This window comes from Convolutriloba macropyga, chromosome 12, assembly GCF_964194025.1.
Source record: "Convolutriloba macropyga chromosome 12, txConMacr16.3, whole genome shotgun sequence".
NCBI lineage: Eukaryota > Metazoa > Xenacoelomorpha > Acoela > Convolutidae > Convolutriloba > Convolutriloba macropyga.
Window position 1 is genome coordinate 46962038 of NC_134479.1, and position 20154 is coordinate 46982191.

Here is a 20154-nt window from a genome sequence, read left to right on the forward strand (position 1 = left end):
AATTTTTGTGATTTTTTGAGTTTTATCAACCCTAGATTTCAAGCAACCCACTCTAAGGTTTGATGATAAGTTACCGCACAGTTTTTGGTGGTAATAGAAACGTTTTAACATTTCAACATTGCGAATTTTTGCATTTTTTTTAAAGAAAAACTTGCAAATTTTTTCAAGCTTCTTAAAAAATTTTGTCATATTTTGAGTTTTGTCAACCCCAGATGTCAAGCAACCCACTCTATGTTTTGATTAAGTTTACTGTGAAGTTTCTAGTGGTAATAGAAGTGTTTTAACATTTCAACATTGCAAAATTTTGCATTTTTAAAAAAAAAACTTGCAAATTTTTTCAACCTTTTCGAAAATTTTTGTCATTTTTTTGAGTTTTTTCAACCCTAGATGTCAAGAGACCCACTCTAAGATTTGATGACAGGTTACCGCAAAGTTTTAGGTGGTAATAGAATAGTTTTAACATTTCAACATTGCGAATTTTGGCATTTTTTTGAAGAAAAAACTTGCAAATTTTTTCAAGATTTTTGAAAATTTTTGTCATTTTTTGAGTTTTGTCAACCCCAGATGTCAAGCAACCCACTCTATGTTTTGATAATATTTTATTGTGTAATTTCTAGTGGTAATAAAATTGTTTTAACATTTCAACATTGCTAAATTTTGCATTTTTTTTTGAAAAAACTTGCAAGTTTTTTCAACCTTTTTGAAAATGATTGTCATTTTTTGAGTTTTATCAAACCCAGATGTCAAGCAACCCAATCTATGGTTTGATAACAGTTAATTGTGCAATTTCCAGTAGTAATAGATTGGTTTTAACATTTCAACATTGCGAATTATTGCATTTTTTTGAAAAAACTTGCAAGTTTTTTCAAGCATTTTGAAAATTTTTGTGATTTTTTGAGTTTTATCAACCCTAGATGTCAAGCAACCCACTCTAAGGTTTGCTGATAAGTTACCGCACAGTTTTTGGTGGTAATAGAAACGTTTTAACATTTCAACATTGCGAATTTTTGCATTTTTTTTAAAGAAAAACTTGCAAATTTTTTCAAGCTTCTTAAAAAATTTTGTCATATTTTGAGTTTTGTCAACCCCAGATTTCAAGCAACCCACTCTATGTTTTGATTAAGTTTACTGTGAGGTTTCTAGTGGTAATAGAAGTGTTTTAACATTTCAACATTGCAAATTTTTGCATTTAAAAAAAAAAACTTGCAAATTTTTTCAAGCTTTTTGAAAATTTTTGTCATTTTTTAAGTTTTGTCAACCCCAGATGTCAAGCAACCCACTCTATGTTTTGATAATAGTTTACTGTGTAATTTCTAGTGGTAATAAAATGGTTTTAACATTTCAACATTGCTAAATTTTGCATTTTTTTGAATAAACTTGCAAGTTTTTCAAACCTTTTTGAAAATGATTGTCATTTTTTGAGTTTTATCAAACCCAGATGTCAAGCAATCCACTCTATGGTTTGATAATAGTTAATTGTGCAATTTCCAGTAGTAATAGAGTGGTTTTAACAATTCAACTTTGCGAATTATTGCATTTTTTTGAAAAAACTTGCAAATTTTTTTCAAGCTTTTTGAAAATTTTTGTGATTTTTTGAGTTTTATTAAACCTAGATGTCAAGCAACCAACTCTAAGGTTTGATGATAGGTTACCGCACGGTTTTTGGTGGTAATAGAATAGATCTAACATTTCAACATTGCGAATTTTTGCATTTTTTTTTTGAAAAAAAAACTTGCAAATTTTTTCAAGCTTTTTGAAAATTTTTGTCATTTTTTGAGTTTTGTCAACCCCAGATGTCAAGCAACCCACTCTATATTTTGATAATAGTTTACTGCGCAGTTTCTAGTGGTAATAAAATGGTTTTAACATTTCAACATTGCGAAGTTTTGCATTTTTTTCAAAAAACTTGCAAATTTTTTCAACCTTTTTGAAAATTTTTGTCATTTTTTGAGTTTTTTCAACCCTAGATGTCAAGCAACCCACTCTAAGGTTTGATGACAGGTTACCGCACAGTTTTTGGTGGTAATAGAAAAGTTTTAACATTTCAACATTGCGAATTTTGGCATTTTTTTGAAAAAAAAACTTGCAAATTTTTTCAAGCTTTTTGAAAATTTTTGTCATTTTTTGAGTTTTGTCAACCCCAGATGTCAAGCAACCCACTCTATGTTTTGATAATAGTTTACTGTGTAATTTCTAGTGCTAATAAAATGGTTTTAACATTTCAACATTGCTAAATTTTGCATTTTTTTGAAAAAACTTGCAAGTTTTTTTCAAGCTTTTTGAAAATTTTTGTGATTTTTTGAGTTTTATTAACCCTAGATGTCAAGCAACCCACTCTAAGGTTTGATGATAGGTTACTGCACGGTTTTTGGTGGTAATAGAATAGTTCTAACATTTCAACATTGCGAATTTTTGCATTTTTTTTTGAAAAAAAAAAACTTGCAAATTTTTTCAAGCTTTTTGAAAATTTTTGTCATTTTTCGAGTTTTGTCAACCCCAGATGTCAAGCAACCCACTCTTTATTTTGATAAAAGTTTACTGTGCAGTTTCTAGTGGTAATAAAATGGTTTTAACATTTCAACATTGCAAAATTTTGCATTTTTTTCAAAAAACTTGCAAATTTTTTCAACCTTTTTGAAAATTTTTGTCATTTTTTGAGTTTTTTCAACCCTAGATGTCAAGCAACCCACTCTAAGGTTTGATGACAGGTTACCGCACAGTTTTTGGTGGTAATCGAATAGTTTTAACATTTCAACATTGCGAATTTTGGCATTTTTTTGAAAAAAAGCTTGCAAAAAATTTTTTCAAACTTTTTGAAAATTTTTGTCATTTTTTTGAGTTTTGTCAACCCCAGATGTCAAGCAACCCACTCTATGTTTTGATAATCTTTTACTGTGTAATTTCTGGTGGTAATAAAATGGTTCTACATTTCAACATTGCTAAATTTTGCATTTTTTTGAAAAAACTTGCAAGTTTTTTCAACCTTTTTGAAAATGATTGTCATTTTTTGAGTTTTATCAAACCCAGATGTCAAGCAACCCACTCTATGTTTTGATAATAGTTGATTGTGCAATTTCCGGTAGTAATAGATTGGTTTTAACATTTCAACATTGCGAATTATTGCATTTTTTGAAAAAACTTGCAAGTTTTTTCAAGCTTTTTGAAAATTTTTGTGATTTTTTGAGTTTTATCAACCCTAGATGTCAAGCAACCCACTCTAAGGTTTGATGATAAGTTACCGCACAGTTTTTGGTGGTAATAGAAACGTTTTAACATTTCAACATTGAGAAATTTTGCATTTTTTATGAAAGAAAAACTTGCAAATTTTTTCAAGCTTTTTGAAAATTTTTGTCATTTTTGAGTTTTTTCAACCCTAGATGTCAAAAAACCCACTCTAAGATTTGATGACAGGTTACCGCAATGTTTTTGGTGGTAATAGAATAGTTTCAGCATTTCAACATAGCGAATTTTTGCATTTTTTTGAAAAAAAAACTTCTAAATTTTTTCAAGCTTTTTGAAAATTTTTGTCACTTTTTGAGTTTTGTCAACCCCAGATGTCAAGCAAACCACTCTATGTTTTGATAATAGTTTACTGTGTAATTTCTAGTGGTAATAAAATGGTTTTAACATTTCAACATTGCTAAATTTTGCATTTTTTTGAATAAACTTTCAAGTTTTTCAAACCTTTTTGAAAATGATTGTCATTTTTTGAGTTTTATCAAACCCAGATGTCAAGCAACCCACTCTACGGTTTGATAATAGTTAATTGTGCAATTAGTAATAGATTGGTTTTAACATTTCAACTTTGCGAATTATTGCATTTTTTTTTTGAAAAAACTTGCAAGTTTTTTTCAAGCTTTTTGAAAATTTTTGTGAGTTTTTGAGTTTTATCAACCCTAGATGTCAAGCAACCCACTCTAAGGTTTGATGGTAGGTTACCGCACGGTTTTTGTTGGTAATAGAATAGTTTTAACATTTCAACATTGCGAATTTTTGCATTTTTTTTTTGAAAAAAAAACTTGCAAATTTTTTCAAGCTTTTTGAAAATTTTTGTCATTTTTTGAGTTTTGTCAACCCCAGATGTCAAGCAACCCACTCTATGTTTTGATAATAGTTTACTGTGCAGTTTCTAGTGGTAATAGAATTGTTTTAACATTTCAACATTGCAAATTTTTGCACTTTTAAAAAAATCTTGCAATTTTTTTCAAGGTTTTTGAAAAATTTTGTCGTTTTTTTAGGTTTATCCAGCGTCAAGAGCCAAGGAGCCCCCTCTAGGATTTGATAATAGGTCAGTGTATAGTTTTTAGACGTAATAGAATTCTTTTTCAAGATCTTAACATCAACAATTTCAGCATTTTTTTTTTGAAAAAAAAGCTTTTTTTAATTTTTTCTTCTCATTTATTGTCATTATTCAAGATTTTTCAGCCTGTTAGTTCAGAAAATCTGCTTAAGGGTTTGCTAATACGTGGCTGCATAGTTTTTAGGGGTAATGGATTGGTTTCCAACTTTTTCATATCACAAATTTTATCGATTTGTTTATATAAACTTGCAATTTTTTCAAATTTTTTTGATTTTTTTGTCATTTTATAGGTTTATCTAGCCCCAAGAGCCAAGGAACCGCCGCTAGAGTTTGATACCAAGTTATTGTATCTTTTCTAGATGCAATGGAGTGTTTCTAAAGATATTAATATTTAACGAGTTTTAGCATTTTTTTGCAAAATTTTTTGGCAGTCTTCAAGTTTTTTGAAATTGTTTGTCATTTCTTTTAGGTTTATCCAGCCTCAAGAGGCAAGAAACCTCCAACGAGGTTTGATACTAAGTTACTGTCTAGTTTATAGAGTTAATGGAGTTCTAATCTTTATTTTAATGACTCGAGTTTGAGCAATTTTTTGATAAACTTTAGCTTATAAAAAATTTTGAAAAATTGTCATGTTGCAAGTGTATTGATCATTATGAACCAGTGAAACTGTTAAGGGCTTGAAATTGGCATCCTGGATAGTCTCTTGTGACAATGGAATGGTGTTCTCAACATTTAACATCACGAATTTTGGCAAGATTTTGTTAAAAATTGCAATTGTTTTTAAAATTTTTGAATATTTTTGTCCTTTTCTGAGTTTAACGATCAATACAGGCCAACGAAGCTTTTTAAGTCTTGCAGATGGGTTACATGACAAATATCCAGAGTCAAAAACTGTTTTTGAACATTTTCTCTACTGCAAAATGTGTAAACTTTTTCTTTTGCATTTTGCACTTTCAGTTTTTTTTCTATATGATTTAGTTGCTAACAAGTCTAGAAAACTTGAAGTTGTAGAGTCGATTCTTATCATGGAGAAAAATCCTAGCTCTCACTCGCTCTCTCCGTGTTGGCGGGCGTTTCTTTCCTTCTCTTTCTCGCTCACGTTTAATCTCGCATTCTCTCTCTCTCTCTCTTCTTAACTTTTTTGTTGATGCCGCATTTCAGCGGCTGTTATGTGGCGTGATGTCATTGTCCATTACCCTAATCTCAGGTCCCTTCAACCAACTGCTCGCCGGTCGTTTGAGAGCACTTCGCCCGACGTTAGTCGGTTATGTTCTTAAGGTTTGACAACTTTCTTAAGGTTTTTGGCATTTTTCCAACTGATTCTTAAGTTGGTCTGCTCTGGTGCAAAGCTATTTAGTCTTGCTCTGGTTCTGCTTCTGTATGTACAGAAGCAGTAGAAATTTTTTTTTAAAAAATTAATTTTGAAAAAAAAGACTTATGAAAAGACTACTGGTGAACCCATGAAACGACATTAACTCGACTTTGTTGGTTATGAGATGACCAATGGTGGACCCATGAAAAAACCTTACCTGGACTTTCTTCGTCATGAAAAGACTTTAGCCCGACCCATGAAAAGATAGTAGCTCGACTTTAACTAGGAAACTCGACCGTGTATTTAGTCAATATTGACCCTCCCTACTAGACTTTAAAAGTCTTTTCATAAGTCGAGGTTTAGACCTGGGTGGCAGTTCTAGTGTCAAACGTAGCTGTGATTGTTTAATTGCCATAAATCTACGCAAGAGGTTTTGCACCGTCTTTTTTAGCATTGCACAACAAAAGTCTTGAGTTGTAGAAGTTTTTCAGTGGTGAGTTTGATAATTTTATTTTAGATAGATTTCATTGTATCGGCCGCTCAAAAACGCCAACGAGTTGCAAAAAAACTTTTTTTCACCGCTAAATAGTGGTGGCAATACTGCTGCCCTTGCTGGAGGTTGACCGGTTCAGATTTCATTTCGGTTTGGAACGCATACCTGGCTGACTTCAACTAAAGAAACTAAAAAGTTCTTATTTTTTCCACAGGTTATGCTAATAACAGTCAAACCCGATGGAAGTCAATGTCCTTGTGAAATTTATGACCAAAGTCCAACTGGACAAATAGTAATCGGAGATGTGGACACACATCCACTGACACCCGGAGATGAATACTTCGTCACTATCCGGACATCCGGTTTCTTCGGACTTCAATCAATGGCCACCTACATCGTGAAATCCTTACCCGTTGGTTCTATTACTTGGAATTCCTGGCTTGATGGGACTGTAGCCAGGTTTCAAGCGGAAGTTGATGGTGGAGTTGGGAGTTCTATAACGTACACAATTAAGGATGATGGCGTCTCTCCAAAAACTATAGAGCAGGGAACTATCATGCCTTTTAGGTTAGCATAGTACTGTTTGCATGCGACAAGGCGTCAACGCTTCTCATGGCAACGTTAGTATCAACAGTGGAATTTTTTTCGTGGTCTCGAGGGCAACCCTAGTTGCTAGTCGAGGCATCGACTCTAAAAAATTTTTAAAAAAGTCGAAAGGGGATGGTAAAAGTTGACTTTAATTGCATGACCTTAGTTAAAGTCGAGTCAAAATCTGTTCGGAGGTGGAGCTTAGTTATTCTCTCCAGCCAACTCCTCTTTTTTAAAGAACTCTGATTTAATCCTGGCAAATTGTTTTGATAAATTTACAACACGGCATTCCTTTTCAATTATGCGCTTCATAATCCGATTCTAAAACAACATTATATCCGTTTTCTAAGGCTGTTAGTAGGTTGAGAGAGAACAACCTAACGTAATACATGCAAAAGATAAGCTTGTCATAGCTTGACAAGAGGCTCTACTTGTTCAACGTATCTTTGGCAAGAGAAAAAAGACTTAAAGAGTAAGAAAAAACACAGCTGACATAGTAAATAGTCGAATAGAAATATAGCCCAAAAATAGTCGCGATATATTCGTAGATCCGCAATACTATTGTATAACTATGCACATCAGGTATTTCGGCGGAGTTTTTTCATGGCCGTCAAGACGTCATCTGGTACTGGCATTTTTTAACGTACAGATTAGCTTCAATTATTATAACTTTGTAACGTTTGTTTGATACGGCAATTACAGCAAAATCATACAGAGACCTTCTCATTGAAAACCACAGGGCGGCATCATTAAAGTAAGTGATTATCGTAGGTTAACAAATCAATCGCTGGCGTCGCAATGAATAATTATTTCTGAGAGTTTGATACAAGAAATTACCTAGGCGCCAATTCGTCGGTTCGACCAACGGTGACGTAAACTTTTGGCCGTTCACACAGAAAAATCATTCATAAAGTAGCGACGTATTGTTTGCTGCTTTCTGGACAAAAACTCAGTCTCAATGAAAAACCTTATACAATTTCCGTTATTGTTTAATAACTTAACATCATTTGCGGATACAACGGCTTTCGAAAACAAAATTTGCAATGCATTGTTGCTGAAGTATGGTTCTTTGAGTTTTATTAAACCTAGATGTCAAGCAACCAACTCTAAGGTTTGATGATAGGTTACCGCACGGTTTTTGGTGGTAATAGAATAGTTCTAACATTTCAACATTGCGAATTTTTGCATTTTTTTTTTGAAAAAAAAACTTGCAAATTTTTTCAAGCTTTTTGAAAATTTTTGTCATTTTTTGAGTTTTGTCAACCCCAGATGTCAAGCAACCCACTCTATATTTTGATAATAGTTTACTGCGCAGTTTCTAGTGGTAATAAAATGGTTTTAACATTTCAACATTGCGAAGTTTTGCATTTTTTTCAAAAAACTTGCAAATTTTTTCAACCTTTTTGAAAATTTTTGTCATTTTTTGAGTTTTTTCAACCCTAGATGTCAAGCAACCCACTCTAAGGTTTGATGACAGGTTACCGCACAGTTTTTGGTGGTAATAGAAAAGTTTTAACATTTCAACATTGCGAATTTTGGCATTTTTTTGAAAAAAAAACTTGCAAATTTTTTCAAGCTTTTTGAAAATTTTTGTCATTTTTTGAGTTTTGTCAACCCCAGATGTCAAGCAACCCACTCTATGTTTTGATAATAGTTTACTGTGTAATTTCTAGTGCTAATAAAATGGTTTTAACATTTCAACATTGCTAAATTTTGCATTTTTTTGAAAAAACTTGCAAGTTTTTTTCAAGCTTTTTGAAAATTTTTGTGATTTTTTGAGTTTTATTAACCCTAGATGTCAAGCAACCCACTCTAAGGTTTGATGATAGGTTACTGCACGGTTTTTGGTGGTAATAGAATAGTTCTAACATTTCAACATTGCGAATTTTTGCATTTTTTTTTGAAAAAAAAAACTTGCAAATTTTTTCAAGCTTTTTGAAAATTTTTGTCATTTTTCGAGTTTTGTCAACCCCAGATGTCAAGCAACCCACTCTTTATTTTGATAAAAGTTTACTGTGCAATTTCTAGTGGTAATAAAATGGTTTTAACATTTCAACATTGCAAAATTTTGCATTTTTTTCAAAAAACTTGCAAATTTTTTCAACCTTTTTGAAAATTTTTGTCATTTTTTGAGTTTTTTCAACCCTAGATGTCAAGCAACCCACTCTAAGGTTTGATGACAGGTTACCGCACAGTTTTTGGTGGTAATCGAATAGTTTTAACATTTCAACATTGCGAATTTTGGCATTTTTTTGAAAAAAAGCTTGCAAAAAATTTTTTCAAACTTTTTGAAAATTTTTGTCATTTTTTTGAGTTTTGTCAACCCCAGATGTCAAGCAACCCACTCTATGTTTTGATAATCTTTTACTGTGTAATTTCTAGTGGTAATAAAATGGTTCTACATTTCAACATTGCTAAATTTTGCATTTTTTTGAAAAAACTTGCAAGTTTTTTCAACCTTTTTGAAAATGATTGTCATTTTTTGAGTTTTATCAAACCCAGATGTCAAGCAACCCACTCTATGTTTTGATAATAGTTGATTGTGCAATTTCCGGTAGTAATAGATTGGTTTTAACATTTCAACATTGCGAATTATTGCATTTTTTGAAAAAACTTGCAAGTTTTTTCAAGCTTTTTGAAAATTTTTGTGATTTTTTGAGTTTTATCAACCCTAGATGTCAAGCAACCCACTCTAAGGTTTGATGATAAGTTACCGCACAGTTTTTGGTGGTAATAGAAACGTTTTAACATTTCAACATTGAGAAATTTTGCATTTTTTATGAAAGAAAAACTTGCAAATTTTTTCAAGCTTATTGAAAATTTTTGTCATTTTTGAGTTTTTTCAACCCTAGATGTCAAAAAACCCACTCTAAGATTTGATGACAGGTTACCGCAATGTTTTTGGTGGTAATAGAATAGTTTCAGCATTTCAACATAGCGAATTTTTGCATTTTTTTGAAAAAAAAACTTCTAAATTTTTTCAAGCTTTTTGAAAATTTTTGTCACTTTTTGAGTTTTGTCAACCCCAGATGTCAAGCAAACCACTCTATGTTTTGATAATAGTTTACTGTGTAATTTCTAGTGGTAATAAAATGGTTTTAACATTTCAACATTGCTAAATTTTGCATTTTTTTGAATAAACTTTCAAGTTTTTCAAACCTTTTTGAAAATGATTGTCATTTTTTGAGTTTTATCAAACCCAGATGTCAAGCAACCCACTCTACGGTTTGATAATAGTTAATTGTGCAATTAGTAATAGATTGGTTTTAACATTTCAACTTTGCGAATTATTGCATTTTTTTTTTGAAAAAACTTGCAAGTTTTTTTCAAGCTTTTTGAAAATTTTTGTGAGTTTTTGAGTTTTATCAACCCTAGATGTCAAGCAACCCACTCTAAGGTTTGATGGTAGGTTACCGCACGGTTTTTGTTGGTAATAGAATAGTTTTAACATTTCAACATTGCGAATTTTTGCATTTTTTTTTGAAAAAAAAACTTGCAAATTTTTTCAAGCTTTTTGAAAATTTTTGTCATTTTTTGAGTTTTGTCAACCCCAGATGTCAAGCAACCCACTCTATGTTTTGATAATAGTTTACTGTGCAGTTTCTAGTGGTAATAGAATTGTTTTAACATTTCAACATTGCAAATTTTTGCACTTTTAAAAAAATCTTGCAATTTTTTTCAAGGTTTTTGAAAAATTTTGTCGTTTTTTTAGGTTTATCCAGCGTCAAGAGCCAAGGAGCCCCCTCTAGGATTTGATAATAGGTCAGTGTATAGTTTTTAGACGTAATAGAATTCTTTTTCAAGATCTTAACATCAACAATTTCAGCATTTTTTTTTTGAAAAAAAAGCTTTTTTTAATTTTTTCTTCTCATTTATTGTCATTATTCAAGATTTTTCAGCCTGTGAGTTCAGAAAATCTGCTTAAGGGTTTGCTAATACTTGGCTGCATAGTTTTTAGGGGTAATGGATTGGTTTCCAACTTTTTCATATCACAAATTTTATCGATTTGTTTATATAAACTTGCAATTTTTTCAAATTTTTTTGATTTTTTTGTCATTTTATAGGTTTATCTAGCCCCAAGAGCCAAGGAACCGCCGCTAGAGTTTGATACCAAGTTATTGTATCTTTTCTAGATGCAATGGAGTGTTTCTAAAGATATTAATATTTAACGAGTTTTAGCATTTTTTTGCAAAATTTTTTGGCAGTCTTCAAGTTTTTTGAAATTGTTTGTCATTTCTTTTAGGTTTATCCAGCCTCAAGAGGCAAGAAACCTCCAACGAGGTTTGATACTAAGTTACTGTCTAGTTTCTAGAGTTAATGGAGTTCTAATCTTTATTTTAATGACTCGAGTTTGAGCAATTTTTTGATAAACTTTAGCTTATAAAAAATTTTGAAAAATTGTCATGTTGCAAGTGTATTGATCATTATGAACCAGTGAAACTGTTAAGGGCTTGAAATTGGCATCCTGGATAGTCTCTTGTGACAATGGAATGGTGTTCTCAACATTTAACATCACGAATTTTGGCAAGATTTTGTTAAAAATTGCAATTGTTTTTAAAATTTTTGAATATTTTTGTCCTTTTCTGAGTTTAACGATCAATACAGGCCAACGAAGCTTTTTAAGTCTTGCAGATGGGTTACATGACAAATATCCAGAGTCAAAAACTGTTTTTGAACATTTTCTCTACTGCAAAATGTGTAAACTTTTTCTTTTGCATTTTGCACTTTCAGTTTTTTTTCTATATGATTTAGTTGCTAACAAGTCTAAAAAACTTGAAGTTGTAGAGTCGATTCTTATCATGGAGAAAAATCCTAGCTCTCACTCGCTCTCTCCGTGTTGGCGGGCGTTTCTTTCCTTCTCTTTCTCGCTCGCGTTTAATCTCGCATTCTCTCTCTCTCTCTCTCTTCTTAACTTTTTTGTTGATGCCGCATTTCAGCGGCTGTTATGTGGCGTGATGTCATTGTCCATTACCCTAATCTCAGGTCCCTTCAATCAACTGCTCGCCGGTCGTTTGAGAGCACTTCGCCCGACGTTAGTCGGTTATGTTCTTAAGGTTTGACAACTTTCTTAAGGTTTTTGGCATTTTTCCAACTGATTCTTAAGTTGGTCTGCTCTGGTGCAAAGCTATTTAGTCTTGCTCTGGTTCTGCTTCTGTATGTACAGAAGCAGTAGAAATTTTTTTTTAAAAAATTAATTTTGAAAAAAAAGACTTATGAAAAGACTACTGGTGAACCCATGAAACGACATTAACTCGACTTTGTTGGTTATGAGATGACCAATGGTGGACCCATGAAAAAACCTTACCTGGACTTTCTTCGTCATGAAAAGACTTTAGCCCGACCCATGAAAAGATAGTAGCTCGACTTTAACTAGGAAACTCGACCGTGTATTTAGTCAATATTGACCCTCCCTACTAGACTTTAAAAGTCTTTTCATAAGTCGAGGTTTAGACCTGGGTGGCAGTTCTAGTGTCAAACGTAGCTGTGATTGTTTAATTGCCATAAATCTACGCAAGAGGTTTTGCACCGTCTGTTTTAGCATTGCACAACAAAAGTCTTGAGTTGTAGAAGTTTTTCAGTGGTGAGTTTGATAATTTTATTTTAGATAGATTTCATTGTATCGGCCGCTCAAAAACGCCAACGAGTTGCAAAAAAACTTTTTTTCACCGCTAAATAGTGGTGGCAATACTGCTGCCCTTGCTGGAGGTTGACCGGTTCAGATTTCATTTCGGTTTGGAACGCATACCTGGCTGACTTCAACTAAAGAAACTAAAAAGTTCTTATTTTTTCCACAGGTTATGCTAATAACAGTCAAACCCGATGGAAGTCAATGTCCTTGTGAAATTTATGACCAAAGTCCAACTGGACAAATAGTAATCGGAGATGTGGACACACATCCACTGACACCCGGAGATGAATACTTCGTCACTATCCGGACATCCGGTTTCTTCGGACTTCAATCAATGGCCACCTACATCGTGAAATCCTTACCCGTTGGTTCTATTACTTGGAATTCCTGGCTTGATGGGACTGTAGCCAGGTTTCAAGCGGAAGTTGATGGTGGAGTTGGGAGTTCTATAACGTACACAATTAAGGATGATGGCGTCTCTCCAAAAACTATAGAGCAGGGAACTATCATGCCTTTTAGGTTAGCATAGTACTGTTTGCATGCGACAAGGCGTCAACGCTTCTCATGGCAACGTTAGTATCAACAGTGGAATTTTTTTCGTGGTCTCGAGGGCAACCCTAGTTGCTAGTCGAGGCATCGACTCTAAAAAATTTTTAAAAAAGTCGAAAGGGGATGGTAAAAGTTGACTTTAATTGCATGACCTTAGTTAAAGTCGAGTCAAAATCTGTTCGGAGGTGGAGCTTAGTTATTCTCTCCAGCCAACTCCTCTTTTTTAAAGAACTCTGATTTAATCCTGGCAAATTGTTTTGATAAATTTACAACACGGCATTCCTTTTCAATTATGCGCTTCATAATCCGATTCTAAAACAACATTATATCCGTTTTCTAAGGCTGTTAGTAGGTTGAGAGAGAACAACCTAACGTAATACATGCAAAAGATAAGCTTGTCATAGCTTGACAAGAGGCTCTACTTGTTCAACGTATCTTTGGCAAGAGAAAAAAGACTTAAAGAGTACGAAAAAACACAGCTGACATAGTAAATAGTCGAATAGAAATATAGCCCAAAAATAGTCGCGATATATTCGTAGATCCGCAATACTATTGTATAACTATGCACATCAGGTATTTCGGCGGAGTTTTTTCATGGCCGTCAAGACGTCATCTGGTACTGGCATTTTTTAACGTACAGATTAGCTTCAATTATTATAACTTTGTAACGTTTGTTTGATACGGCAATTACAGCAAAATCATACAGAGACCTTCTCATTGAAAACCACAGGGCGGCATCATTAAAGTAAGTGATTATCGTAGGTTAACAAATCAATCGCTGGCGTCACAATGAATAATTATTTCTGAGAGTTTGATACAAGAAATTACCTAGGCGCCAATTCGTCGGTTCGACCAACGGTGACGTAAACTTTTGGCCGTTCACACAGAAAAATCATTCATAAAGTAGCGACGTATTGTTTGCTGCTTTCTGGACAAAAACTCAGTCTCAATGAAAAACCTTATACAATTTCCGTTATTGTTTAATAACTTAACATCATTTGCGGATACAACGGCTTTCGAAAACAAAATTTGCAATGCATTGTTGCTGAAGTATGGTTCACCTGCACTTACCGGGTCAGTGGCTGACCTCAATTCAGAATCATTGTTTCGAGAAATCGTCCATTTAATCTCAGGGACCATTTTATAAATCTAACAAAATGTTTCTATCACTGAAAAACTTCAAACTAACGCATTGGACCGTATGGGAGAATGATGGCTCTACTTTTCGAGTAAAAAAGTATCAGAGGTATTAGGCAGGAGCTGTTTTTCGAACAAATCAACTGTGGTGTGTGTTGCCTCTAACGGCAGTAGAATGGCTATTAAAGGAAATCTGATGAACTTATTGTCAATGGCTTCTCCTTACGAATGACTTCATTTAGTTTTTGACCGTTGGTTCTCAATTCATGCAATTTGTCTGTATTTGATCCACTACCATTTTTTTGTAAAATTTTTGCTCAATCGAACTCACTGTTTGTTTGGGAGATTTTTTTAAATTACCTATAACAGCTCAGGAGCTACTTGAACATTTATTTCACGTTCAAGTTTTCTGACTATAGGCGAAAAAACTTTCTTGCAAAGGGCAATGCGGATCTGCCATTACCTGCTGATTGATTGAAGTCAATGTAAATTTTCTTTTACAGGTGTATGGAACGCATTGTCCAGTTTGTGTTATCAATTGACTAAAAATGTTTCGTTGTTATCTTTTCCAAAATGATTAGACAGTTCTATGTGTTGATTCTTTTTTTTGCTGGAGATACCGTTTTTCAGTCCTTTGTTCGAATTCATGACTGCAAAAAGAGCAGCTTCAGTATCGCCTACGGAATGATACATGGCCAGAGTTCCAAAAGTGACCAACAGCTTGTTCCCAATATGTTGACTGGACCGTTGATACCTAGTATGCTTGGATTTTTGTAAAAAGGAATCAGGAAAGGATTCATTCCTCCGTTTATAAAATACCTCTTGTTGTGTTATATTGATAGTCAGAAAGAGGTAATCCGTTAGCTGTCTTTAAGATAAAAGTCGATCACGGTTTTTGTTGGAACCAACAACAATGGTAGCTCTTTCTCCTTCGAGATCTCTGCAGCATGAAAAAACTTCAGGACTTCAGGAAAATATCTTCAATTCGTTGTTGTTCACTTGATTTAAATTAACGGAAAGATGATTTGACCTACTGCAGCTCACCATTCCCACTCCACATTATTTTTCCCGATTGAAATACTTTTTGACAGAGGACCAGCTGTTTTGAGGAAAAATGATCATTGAGGCAAATGAAACTAAGTCTACAGTGAATTCTGTTCTGTTTTGGTTTTTTCACTGATTTTATCTCTAATTTGATCCCTTCTAACTCATAAGACATTCCTTTCACTGGTTCCAGAGAAAACAAGAATATAATTAGGAGGATTTGTTATATGTATATCGTAAATCTCAGAAACAATGTAAAGAAATGTCGGCTTCCATCGTTTCCGAAGTAGAAGATCGGTTTTCGATGTTTGCACAAGGATACCAACGTAAAACTATGGCCGATGAACAAGTTCTGCTGAGGCGTTGAAAGGATATCAAGGAAGAAAAATCTTCTTTTGTCACTTTCATAATCGCAAACTTTGTTACCCCGTTGACATCAGATTTAAAGGTTTGTGCCTAGCTCTGCAATTGATTAATAACAAAAAAACATTTGTCCACTCAATATATGCCTCGGTGACTTTTTCGCTGAAAATTTTATGGCCTTCAAATTGACTTTTCTGACAAAGAATGCTGGAAGAGTCCTATTATTCTGTACCAGCATCTTCCTGCACCTTTTTAGATAGGTTGTTCTTTAACAGTTTCTCGACTGCATCTGCTGTTGTTCTGACGTACTTTTGTAACTCATAGAAAGGGTTCAACTTGTAGTTCATGTTAGAGACAGTCAGATGCAACCAACAGATATTTCCCATCTCTGATCTCTTTTATCAAATTGTCTACATAAGCGAAATCTAGCAAGCAACGTTTGTTTTTTGTTTTGACAATAAACCTGAGTGCTGGAAACTCCGTTATAAAAGTTCACTTTATCTTTGTCGCCCTCCAGGAAAAATTTTAAAGCTTTTTACTCTTTGTGACTGTTTTCAGTTGGTCGCATTTGATTCAAAAGGAAAATATAGTATCTATGTGGTGATTTTTTGGATCATTTAAAAATGGCAATGAAGATAATTGCTCCCTAAAAATTGATTTTTGAAAATCAAAAAACAATTTCAGGCAATTGATATGGTTTTACCAAATGGATGAAACAAAATTAACAAAAGTTTGAATTCATTTGAAACCGGTTTTTTGTTATGAAAGTGATCGTATTTTATCCTTTATGTTCTTCAGAACGCGTTCAAAAACGTTCCTGTAAATTTCTACGTCTCTTAATTTCACTTCAACTTGACCCAGTGAAACATTGAGAAGACATTCAGAAAAAAAAACAAGATAGCATTGCTATCTTATTTAGGCAAATATTTTCTTATACGCTTTGGCTGCAAAAATGCCATGAAGTTAAGTATAGATAATTTTTTCTCTTCAATCCTCGTTTCTAATTTAGCAGAGGGAAGACAGAGCATTGTTGGAAGCGGATCAATTTCAATTGGACAGTATCGTAAACAAAAACACATTTTTGGATCAAATTTGACAAGCAAATGCGCAAACAATTTTTTCGTTGGTAATTGGTAGCATGGGTTTAAAAAGTTTAATTGCTTGCTTAAAAATTCGACTCAATGAATATAGCTGATTTGATTAAAATGATGGGCGTTGTGTTTCAGTCTATTGTAGAAAACCATCTGCTCCGAAGATAAAGATTGTGTTTACATAATAAAAATATTGTTCTCGCGACCCCATAATTTTTCTAACTTAACAAATTTTTCGTCTTTATAATTTTTTTTTCAAACTTGAAAGTTTGCAAGGACATCCAGAAAATTTAAAATGCCATATTTTTTAAGAATAACACCCTCTTTTTGCTCCAGTTTGATCTATTTTTTGCCTTTCCCCATATAAAAGATCAATGAGGTTAATTTTCGTCTAAAACGATTTCACTCAACATGTAACGTCCAATTTACCGAAGAACAATAACAATTGTTTTGCCCTAACCACGCTATGCAGCAGCCATGAAGACGTTATAATGAAGAGATATAATTTTCATCGTAGCCTTGGATTTGATAAAAAGGTATCCTACTAAACTTGAAATCAGGGATACCCAAACTGGACATTATTCGCAATTAGTTCTTACCACAATTAAATGAACAATACAAAGTGATATTACCAGTATTACAACAACGACTTGCACAAAAGTGTCATTTCTTGGCCGTGGCAAAGTTGTTTGCCTCCAAAATAATTTCAATGAAGATTTGATGCTCATTTTTTTAAAACACTTTTTTACAACAGCATCAAATTGATCGACTGTTTTCTTCTTCACCTCTCCAAAACTTTGATGCATAGAACAAAAATCACTTTACATAAACAAACTCAAAGCAATTGAAATTAGTTAGAATGTCTTTCATGAGAAAATAGAGGAACTCAGAGATTCTCTCAGATTTGTCATATAACTTTTAGTTTGGAAAGTCTTTTGCAATCGTTTTTTCTTGACTACGATTTGAATTTTCTTTTTGCAGTAAGATATCCTTTTTGTTAATCTGTTCTTCAACAAGGTGGCTCGACATTAGTAAGATTTTTGGAGGACAGATTCTGGGTTGGGTGTTTGGCATTCTCCGATAAAGAAAAGATACAATATAATATATAAGATAATTGAATGAACAAAATTCTACCTCAGTCAGCATGAATTTAACACTTCTATACAAAAAAGTTTTTTGTTTTTTTATGATTTTGTCTTTGGAATTTGAAATAGAGTTCCGTATCCCATGGCGCACTTTGTTGCACTCTGTTACCGGGTTGCTTCCACTTCCGTCAATACCTCTCTCAAAGGTTAACCAGTTGCAATATTATAGTAGTCTAGCAACTCTGACTTAAAATTTACTTTCCCTTCTCCCATAGCGCAGAATTTTAGGCAGGGTTTTCTCAAGAATGTTTTGACATAATTGTGTAACAAGGAACAATATGAATAGTTTTCTCTTTCCAATTCAACAACTTGCAAGTCTCTAGTCAAGCAACTAAACTATTGCTTTTTTGCATTGTGAATTCACTATACCTTTGGTGGTAAACATGACAAACAGTGAAGATAGTCATTGCTACAAATTCCAAATTAATTTAAAAAGATTTTTTTTGTGACGAATCCTTCAACCTCTAACACAACCGATTAGCGATAAATATTGCAATAAACGAGAAAAATTTTGAAGTACTCAAGTATGACCGCTCAAATAATTGTTACTTTTCCACAGAGGCATTAAAGTAAAACAAAGTCCTGGGTAAAATTTTTCGTATTTGAAAGCCTTGCCTCATTTAAGGTAGAGTGCAAAAGTAAAATTTCTGAAAATTTCAAGTATTTATCTATTGAAGTGTCATCTATTCAAATATTATCACCGTAGGGCCTCAATTTTTAAAATCAAAACACCGTAGAGCTAGTTCAAAATCAAAACCTCTAAATTCACAAAAAATTTTCACTGGTAGCCATTAGGCAATTCAAATTTACACTGTTGTTGGGTAGTTTGATGAAAAAGTTTTATAATTTTCGTGGATTTTGTTTAAACAGTTTCTGCTAAGAATGGGTTCTTTGAGACTCATACTGCTTTGTCACTAGCATTTATGCGCATTAAAATGATTTGTAGCAATAAAATATTTTTATTGATTGCGTCGGGAAAAAGTGTTTACCATGAGACAAAGAACAGCACGATTTTATTAAGTATGCTATTATGAAGCAATGATGATACATGAGTAAAACCCCTTGAAAACACTTCAAGATAAGGCGACTTTAGAAGAAAGCTCCCTGCAAACGCCAGTCCTGTTTGTAAGTATCCCTATTTCTAGTTAAAACAGCACGACTGTAGGCAAACACAAAGAAAACACAAAGATGTAGACACAGGACGCTGAAAATACGCTATAATGTTCATTACTGTTGACATAAAATGTTTTGGGGAAGTATGTAAAAAGTAACTAAGCAACGTAAAAGGACTAAAAATCACATTTTATTTGACAATTTTTAAACACAGGATTGTAATTAAACTTTGTGTGAAGTATCAGTTTAACTAAATTCACTCTATGAAAAAAGGAACACTTTGCAAGAACACATGTTAAAACAAAGATGTAACCCAGCCATAAAAATATATTAAAAAATTTGATTTAGTCCGTTTTCTTCATATCAAAGATGTTTGGTATTTTAAGCAGTTTACTATAAAAATTCCTTGCTCTAGACAGGAAAGTGATAAAAATTGATGCTTTTTTGCAACTGAGCTAGAATAAAGATGTTGGAAAAATTAAAGTGAGAACTAACCTGAAGTTTAAAAAAATACAAGGACGGGAGTGATATAACACTTTGTGTAATAGTTAACTAAAAAAATATTTTACAACACAAACTGAACTGAATACAACGGAGCGAAGTGATTGAACACGCCTCAGGATCAACTAATTACCGAATTCCTAGTTTCTGCTTAAAGGCCTAAAATTTCAGTTGCTCTGCTTCGTGCATAAGTTAGCAGAACTGTTACAACAGTCTATCAACAGATAACTTTGATTGATTGTTTCACAAAATCTCTCCACAACCAACTAAATTAGTTCAAATGTCTCCTCTAGCATTTGAAAACAGACTGTTGTCAATGCAGAGATAATCAGTTAATTGAGTGGATTAAAAAAAATTTATATGGCAACGCCTGTTTTTGTTTTCGATTTTATTCAGTTATTTCGGTTTCAGAAATATCCCAAAAAAGCACTGACAGGAGCTCAATACATGCTGGTTTTTGTGATGTCTCATGTCAGAGAGTTTGTAATAGCTCCGTGTGCATTGGAGGATGGGGTACAAAACTTTTTTTAACGATTATGAGGTGGGAGAGTTTCCGATGTATGAAAATCGGGAAGGCTATTGAAGGGATCTTGAACCAGTCGAAATGTTTTTGAAAATGAAAACAGTTTTTGAGAGCCCAGAGAAAGTAGTGGACCACCAACACAGGCCACTGTCAACGTCAACTATTCATGTAAACCTGAAAGTAAACCAATTGATGTTTCGAGCAGCGAGAGCCTTGCGACTCTAACCGTAAGCAAGTGTTTTGATCCAAAGCGCGTGTTGAATAATCGATCTCAATTGTGACAACTAACTCAAAATTACAAATTTGCTGATCTTCTTTGTTGCTTGTTTGTGTGATAATCTTTTGTAGAGATTACTTTCGTATTTG

The 20154-nt window shown here is 33.2% G+C and overlaps 2 protein-coding genes across 2 annotated transcripts in view; both read left to right on the plus strand.

Moving 5' to 3' along the window:
* LOC142350516 (uncharacterized) overlaps positions 1–6682 on the plus strand; it is an 88512-nt gene extending 81830 nt beyond the window's left edge. The window contains exon 10 of the mRNA XM_075402366.1: positions 6320–6682. Within this exon, the coding sequence (XP_075258481.1) occupies positions 6320–6682 (363 nt within the window). The remainder of the gene's footprint in view (positions 1–6319) is intronic.
* A 5809-nt stretch (positions 6683–12491) lies between these two features.
* LOC142350517 (uncharacterized) overlaps positions 12492–20154 on the plus strand; it is a 129063-nt gene continuing 121400 nt past the window's right edge. The window contains exon 1 of the mRNA XM_075402367.1: positions 12492–12841. Within this exon, the coding sequence (XP_075258482.1) occupies positions 12492–12841 (350 nt within the window). The remainder of the gene's footprint in view (positions 12842–20154) is intronic.